We start from the raw sequence: 7,482 nt of genomic DNA on the forward strand, positions 1-7,482 counted from the left end.
AACACTGCTGTGTCCCTCCTGTGTCCCCCCCCCCAGCACATCTATGTGTCGGCAGGGGGTGGGAGGGTCACTTTAGAGATGGGGAAACTGAGGCAGAGGGACCCGCTATGCCTCTGACCATGGGGTGTGTACCATGCCGGGCACGATTAATGCGCTCATCAAGGGAGGGCATTGATTTTTGCTGAGTTTCCAGCTCCGCTGCTTGCAGCCATGGCACCGCGCCGGTGAGAACCCGCCTTGTGTCCCCCGTGGGCAGATGAACCCCCCAGGGGCAGCAGGGGACAAGGGCTCTGCAGCTGCGGTGGTGGTGACTGAAGGGGCTTCCACAGACCCCTCCCTGGTTCTTCCCAGCCCCCCATGCCTCGAGGAGCCTGGGGTCGGGGTGCCCAGCCAGGGGGGCCCAGGCCCTGCCGCTTTGCCCCCGCCGCCCCCCTACCTGCTGGAGGATGCGGGAGACCAAGGGCGAGCTCTGCTGGTCGAACACCTTGGAGAGGATCTCCAAGCCTGACAGGACCTTGTCCACCTCGCTGCAGGGGGGAGAGGTGGGCAGGCAGCAGGTGGACAGATGGAGCTGTAAGCCCCTGCCCAACCTGATGCCCCGGCTCCGATCCTGGCAGCCAGGGGGGAAGAACCACAGGGCAGCACCGCCTGTGCCATGAGATGCCCCCGGGGGGGAGGGTGGCAGGACCCCCCAGCTGCCAGCACCCGCCCCCCTAGCAGTGCTCACCTATGCAAGCGCTTGCAGGAGGTGACCAGGGTCTTGTTGAGATGGGGCAAGCTGCTGGCCCCCGCCTTGACTGCCTCCAGGTCCAGCGTGTAGCTCCCCTTCAGGTACTCGTGCGAGATGGTGCTGAGGCCGTTGGCACTGAGAGGGCAGGAGAGCGAGTGTGCAAGGCAGTGTGTGATGGGTACCCGGGGACATGGGCATGGGGCAGAGGCAGGGCTAGAGGGAGTGTGCAAGAGTGCATGCATGTGTAAAGGCAGTGGGGGCGTGAGGGCAGAGTCAGGGCACGGTCTGGCGCAGGGGCTGGGATGCCTGGAGGCCCTTACCTCTCAACTGCCCCATCCGGCGCAGCTGTGGGTCCCAGGCTGGCCGAGCCAGGCCCGGTGCTGACCATGAAGAAGCTGGTAGAGCCAGAGCGCGGCGGCAATGGGGGCTTTTCATCCTCGCCATCTGGAAGAGAGAGGCCAAGATGGGTCAGGGTAATTCCTCTGCAGCTACCAGAGGCCAGCTGGCCCAGCTCACCCCCAGACCAGGCTGGGACCCCTGGTAACCAGTGCCACGGGAGGAAAGACCGGTCGCACCTGAGTAATCCCTGTCCTCGGCGTTCTCCTTGTCCTTGTCGCGCTCGACAGGGTAGAGCAGGGTGCAGACCAGGCCCTGGTTGGGCTGCAGGTACAGGGTGATGAGTTCGCTCAGGGTCTTGTAGCGCCTCACCTGGACGCCCTGCGATGTCTGGGGGCACAGGGGCAGGAGGGGACATCAGCACTGAGAGCGGGGCACTCGCCTGCCTGCTCCCCACCTGGGCACGCACCAGCCTGGGCCAGGGCAGAGCCACAAACGGAGCCCAGGCATCCTGGCTCCCGGCCCTGCACCTGGGCACTGCACTCGGTCCTGCCGGGCCTCTAGCACCTCTGCCCCGGGGATGCCTAGGGAACAAGGCACTGCCTCATGGCCCCCGTGCCGGGAGAGCCCAAGCAGCCCATCCTCCCAGCCTGGGAGGCAGGACATCACCAGGCAGATTGCAAGGCCCCGGGTTGCCTCAGGAACCAGCATTTGCAGGTCTACCCCCCTGGACTTTGCCCCTGGAGGCTGACGGCTCCTGGCACGTGGGGTCACTTCCCGGCGGAGTTGAGGCTGCTCAGCTCGGGCGCTCTCACCGCTTCGGCTGGGCTGGGCTGACTCAGGCACGCACCAGCCCCTGCTTACAGGGGCTCCGGGTGCTGCCTTGCTCTGTGCATGTTTCTCCAGCTGTCCTCAGCCATGCAGGGCATGCTCCTCCCCATGCACTAACCACTAGGCCGGGCTCCCTTCCAGCAGAGAAGCAGGCAGGCACCTCCTGTTTGCAATGAGGCAGGTGCCCCTGGAGCTGCCAGCTGGAGGCCCCATGTGCACCGTGGCCCTGGATGCACCTCCCTACAGTGGGGCTGTGTCCTACTGGGGGGGCAGGGGTGCCCCTCTGATTTGCCGTGAGGTCACATCCGATGCCCTTCCTATGAAAGGAGCCGTGCCGTGCTCTGACACCACCCGGCACAGCCCCCGTGCTGCTCCGTGCTTCATTTTCCCCAGCTGAGCAGGGCACCCCTGACCTCAAGTGCATGGGGAAGGGGTCCGGGCTCGGCCAGAGGCATGACCCCCAAACACACGAGGGGCTGAGACCTGCTGCTGGGTGGCAGGGAGGTAAGCGGGCAACGTGTGCACTGGGGAAACACACCTCACCCACCCTGGCGTGGCAGGTGTCTGCGGCCAGTCCGGAGAGCCCGTGTCTGTGTCCGCCTCCACGTACATGTGTGCATGCACATGCCAGGCCACAGGATCACACCCGCCCTGCTCCCCTCCAGCAGCTGCCGTGCTGTCCGGGCAGAGGGGCGCCGGCGGGTGGGATGCCGGGGCATGCGTGGGGAGATAACACACCGGGCCCCTAGCTCGGCTGCCCTGCAAGCCGCCTCTCCTGGGCTGAGCGGGGGCTGGCAGAGGAGGCTGCAGCCCTCTCCAGGGAGGGCTCCTTCCTGTCTGCTGGACTGGCACAAAGGGGCCAGTGTTTGGCTATAAATACTTCTCCCACGCACCGGCCGACTTCCTGCTCAGAGCAGCCGCCTCTGCAAGGCCCCGACATGCTCCCGGCCCGGCGGGGAGCCCGCGGCGCACACAGGCACCCCCAGCTGCTGCAGCTGGGAGCGGGGCACGGCCGTATGGGTTCGTGGGCCAGAGCCTGGCACGGAGCCGGAGGACGGCCCTAATGACAGCCTGCCTGTGGCAGCCGCCTCCTCGACGTCCTTGGCTGCCGGAAGCTGGCGGGGGGGAGGCGTGCGAGTGTGTCCTGTTGTGTGCAGGGTGTGTGTGTGTGTGGCGGGGGAGGAGGGGGACGTCCCGCGTGTCTGGCGTCTTCTGTGTACTGCATGGGTGTGCGTCCACTGGTGCGCTGTGTGGAACAAGTGTGGCTGTGGTCCATTGTGTCCTGTGTGTGTTATGTGTGAGCGTGTCCCTTGTATCCTGCATGTGACTGCCTTGCTCTGCTGTTTGCGGGTGAGGCATGTTGTGTAGTGTGTGCATTGAGTGTGTGTGTGCTGTGTTGTGTACTACATGTATCGTGGCTGGGTGTGCCAGTTTGTGCTCTGCATGTATTGTGTGAGTGTGCCATGTTGTGCAGTGTGCAGCATGTGTGGGTGTGCCATGTTGTACACAGTGTGCATGGTGAGTGACAGTGCTGTGTTGCGCACTGAGTGCAGCGTATGGGTGTGCCACGTTGTGTGCCACACGCGTGGTGTGTGGCAGTGCCGTGTTCTGCGCTGTGTGTACCATGTGTGGGTGTACCAGGTTGTGCGCTGAGTACTGTGTACCATGTGTGGGTATGCCATGCTGTGTGCTGCAGATACCATATGACTGTGTCATGTGTGCTGTGTAGCATGTGGGTGTGCCATGCTGTGTGCTGTGTGTGGCAGCATCATATTGTGTGCTGCACATACTGTGTGTGTGCCCTACATGTACTGTGTGTGTCAGTGCTGTGTGGTGCACTGCATGTACTGTGGGTGTGCCACGTTGTGCACTGCACATACTCTGTGTGTGCCATGTTGTGTGTGGTGTGAACTGGGTGTGGCAGTGCTGTGCAGTGTGTACCATGCGTGGCAGTGCCCTGTGTCCCGTGTGGGGTCCCTTGACCCTGTGCGAAGCTCCCACCTGCACGGCCAAGAAGTCGTCCTCGTCGGGCAGGATCCGGTAGGTGTGGACGTGCTTCTGGAACCTGCGGGGAGCCAGGGGGAGGTGTCAGCGGCGCGGCCAGGCCCCACGCCACCCCTGCTCTGCCACTGCATCACCCGGTCACCGTGGCCAAGTCCCTTTGCCTCTCAGGTCCCCACCCCGAGAATAAACCCCTTGTCTTGGGTTCTAGAAATGCCATGGGGCAGAAGTGACAACCCAAAGCTGAGGGGAAACTGAGACAGGGAGAAGTGACGGGGACACGGTCGCCCAGAGAGTCAGTGGCAGAGCCCTCTCCCGGGGCACCTTGTCCAGGCTCCTCCGCTCAGCCTCCCACCCCCGCCCTGTTGCCAAAACACAGGGCAAGGTGCCCTGGCCCTGACCCCACGCCAGCACTGTGTTTACCACCCACCCCGCCCCATGGGGATGCACAGTGCCGGCTTTGTCCGCAGCCCTGCCGGCAGCTGTCTAAGCAGCCCGTGGCAGGCGAGGGGTGGCACAGGCCTGTCCCAGGCAGACAGAGCCCCCACCAGGTCCCAGCGCCGGCCCACCCCACCCCGCCCCAGCTGTCCTGAGATGCACTGGTGGGAAGCTGGCACAGACGCTGGAGCCTGGCGACAGTGCCAAGACTGCCCTGTCGCGTGTCCGACGCCTTCTACTGCTGACGATTCCCCAGGGTGCTGCGAGAGCCAGCCCAGCTCACCATGTCCCATGTCCCATGCATGCTGCCAGCCTCGCAGACCACAGGGACCTGAATCCCGGTGGAGGGCCCCCACGGATGCTGGCAGGCACATCCCGGAGGCTCCTGTGCCAGGCGGCAGCAGCTGCTCAGCGTCTCTTGCCCCAGTTCAAATGTCCCCCGGGAGTATTCATTTGCTGAGCTCCCTGTCTCGCTGCCTCTCTTCCCTTCTGCGCCTGCCCACCCGCCTCCATTCACAAGAACATGAAAGCATCAGTGGTGCCAGACGGGTCCCGCCAGCCCATCTTCCGCAGCGGTAAGAGCGGATGCTCGAGGGTGAGTGTCGGACCGGGTACCTCTGGAGGGATCTATCCCCTATTCGCTACCCACCCTGTCCTCCACCACCCATTGGGTTAGAGATGCCAGAGGAAACGTCTCCAGCAGCTCTGTTCGGTAGCCATGAATAGATCTATCGCCCATGAACATATCCAGTCCCTTGCTGACCTCTGCTCTCCGCCTCCACCGCCTCCCGCAGCAGTGAGTCCCACACGTTAACAACGCATGGAGTCAAAAAAGTCCTTTCTCTTCTTTGTCTTAAAAAACCTACCATCTGCTCATGCCCGTAGGTGCCCCCTCGTCCTAGTGTTTTGGGACTTGGTGAACAACTGTTCCCTGTTCACTTTGCGATTATATAGATGTCTTTGCTACTCCCCCTCCGCTTTCTCCTCTCCAAACTGAAGAGTCCCGGCCTTTATCTTCTAGTCCGTCCTGGTCAGGCCCTGATCATTTTCTGGCTGCCCATCTCTGGACCTTTTCCAACTCCACTCCACACTTTTGGAGAGGCAGGGACCAGAACCTGCCTGCAGGATTCAGGATGTGGGCGCACCAAGGATCGTTATCACGGCACGATGATGCTCTCTGTTGAGTTTTCACTTCCCTTCTTAATGATGCCCAGCATTTCACTGACTTTTTTGGTCACACATCAAAAGAAACCTCTCCCGGTCCCGAGGCAGCAAGACGCGCACCGCACATGCATGCAGCCCGCTCTCCAGTGCCAGCCGCTCTCGTCCAGCACAGTTGGGGCACGGGGGAGCAACCCTGCCTGTCCTCCGGCTTCACCACCACAGGTATGAGTGAGGGAGGGCTCCTTTCGGAGGCAACAGCAGTAGGGCTATTGCTCTCCTTTCGGTGATGGCGGGGCTCCCTGGCTCTGCTTCTGATCCTCCTGGCCAGAAGCCACCTTGCACGCCCTCCACCCAGGCTCATGGTGGAACGGGTAGCAATGCCTGGGCAGCGGTGGGACTCAGCTGCAGCGCCAGGCACGCAGAGACCGATTACCCTGGAAGCCGAGGGCCGACCACTTCAAAGCAGGCTGGGTGCGGTTGCTTCTCGCTGCGCTGCATCTGGGGTGAAAGCGGGGCTAAAGGGCTCCCCAGGGAAGAAGAAATCAGCTCCTGTGAGGAGCTAGACATCCTTCAACACGTGTGTGTGTGTGTGTGTGTGTGCACACGTGCGTCTGCAGGGTGTGTATGCATTCATGTGTGTGCGTGATGTGTATAACTGTGCATACACGTGTGCCCATCCATGTGCATATAGACCCATGTGCATCTCTGTGCATACATGTGAATGCACATGTGTGTCAGTGTAAATCTGTCGGCACATGTTTGCATCTGCCTGGTGTATATGCATTTATGCACGTGTGTATGGGTGCAAGACTATGTGTGTGCACGATGTGTGTGCACGTGGGTGCATTGCGCATATAGACCTGCATGCATAGAAATCCCAGAGCCGTGGGGCTGGAAGGACCTGCAGAGGTCACATCTAGCCCAACCCGTGCCCGAGGCAGGAGCAGCCCTGTCCAAACCAGCTGGACAAACCCGGCATTTAAACTTCATAAAACTCCAGTCACCCCTGACACAGCGCCAGGCATCACACCCAGCCCTGCCACGGGGAAAGCAGCGGCTGCCAACGTCCTGCTGCTGCAAAAGGTTATACTGAAGCGTGGGTTGCCCCCACTACACAAGAAGGCAACCCCCTCCCATCCATATCAGTCTGACCGGGGGGAAAACCCCTTCCTGACCTCCAAAATGGCATCGGTCTGACCCTGAGCACAGGGGCAAGACCCTCTAGCCAAGACCATGCAAGGGCGGTCGCAGCTGAAGCATCGGCACAGCCCAGTCCCCACCCCCAGCCTGGGCTGCAGCAGCATCCAGCGCCTCTGGGGGAGGTTAAAAAAACCCAAACAGCCCAGCCCTGACACACACATCCATGCATGTGTGCGTGCATTTGTGTCACAGCTTGGCACAGGCATGAGCTCACACTAGTCAGACCTGCCCCCATCTACCCACTGACACCTGCCCCGACAGCCAGCTCAGTCTATCCTGCAGCACATCTGCAAGGGCCCCACCAGGCGCTGGCTCCCAGCCCTGGCCCAGCGCCGCTCAGGCCCCGTGGCCACCGCCTCGTCCCAGCCACCTGGCAGCTCCTGCTGCCCGGAGCACACGCGAGGCCTGGGGCCGCTGGCAGCCGGGAGGCCAGGAAGCCAGTTGTTTTCCCATGGAAGCTCGCAGGAACCAGGGACGCGGTCGGAGGCCACGGGGACGTGGGCAGCAATGAGAGACGTGCCACGGGCCTGTAAGGAGGGACACAAACCCAGAACTGAGGGTTTCCAGTGCTGGCTGGCCACCCCTCGCCAAGTGGGCAGCTGGGGGCACGCAGCGATGATGCCAGAGCTGCCCCGGGGAACACGGAGCAACCCCCGTGGCACGCGGATCCCAGGCAGGTGCTCGAGGGTGAAGTGCTTCAGAGTGAAAGCACACGTGTGTCTGTCACACGGGGGGGGGGGGAGCGGGGAATGGGGCACGACCGCACGCCAGCGGGACGTTAG

General features: G+C 62.5%; 1 protein-coding gene across 1 annotated transcript in view; it reads right to left on the reverse strand.

Moving 5' to 3' along the window:
- INPPL1 (inositol polyphosphate phosphatase like 1) overlaps window positions 1–7,482 on the reverse strand; it is a gene marked incomplete at its 5' end in the record, with an annotated part of 33,317 nt that overhangs the window by 12,133 nt on the left and 13,702 nt on the right. Inside the window, 5 exons of the mRNA XM_019504350.1 lie at window positions 437–527; window positions 728–865; window positions 1,051–1,174; window positions 1,306–1,456; window positions 3,899–3,962. Of these exons, the coding sequence (XP_019359895.1) occupies window positions 437–527; window positions 728–865; window positions 1,051–1,174; window positions 1,306–1,456; window positions 3,899–3,962 (568 nt within the window). The remainder of the gene's footprint in view (window positions 1–436; window positions 528–727; window positions 866–1,050; window positions 1,175–1,305; window positions 1,457–3,898; window positions 3,963–7,482) is intronic.

Source organism: Gavialis gangeticus, unplaced genomic scaffold (assembly GCF_001723915.1).
Source record: "Gavialis gangeticus isolate Ggan-Ray unplaced genomic scaffold, GavGan_comp1, whole genome shotgun sequence".
NCBI classification, from domain to species: domain Eukaryota; kingdom Metazoa; phylum Chordata; order Crocodylia; family Gavialidae; genus Gavialis; species Gavialis gangeticus.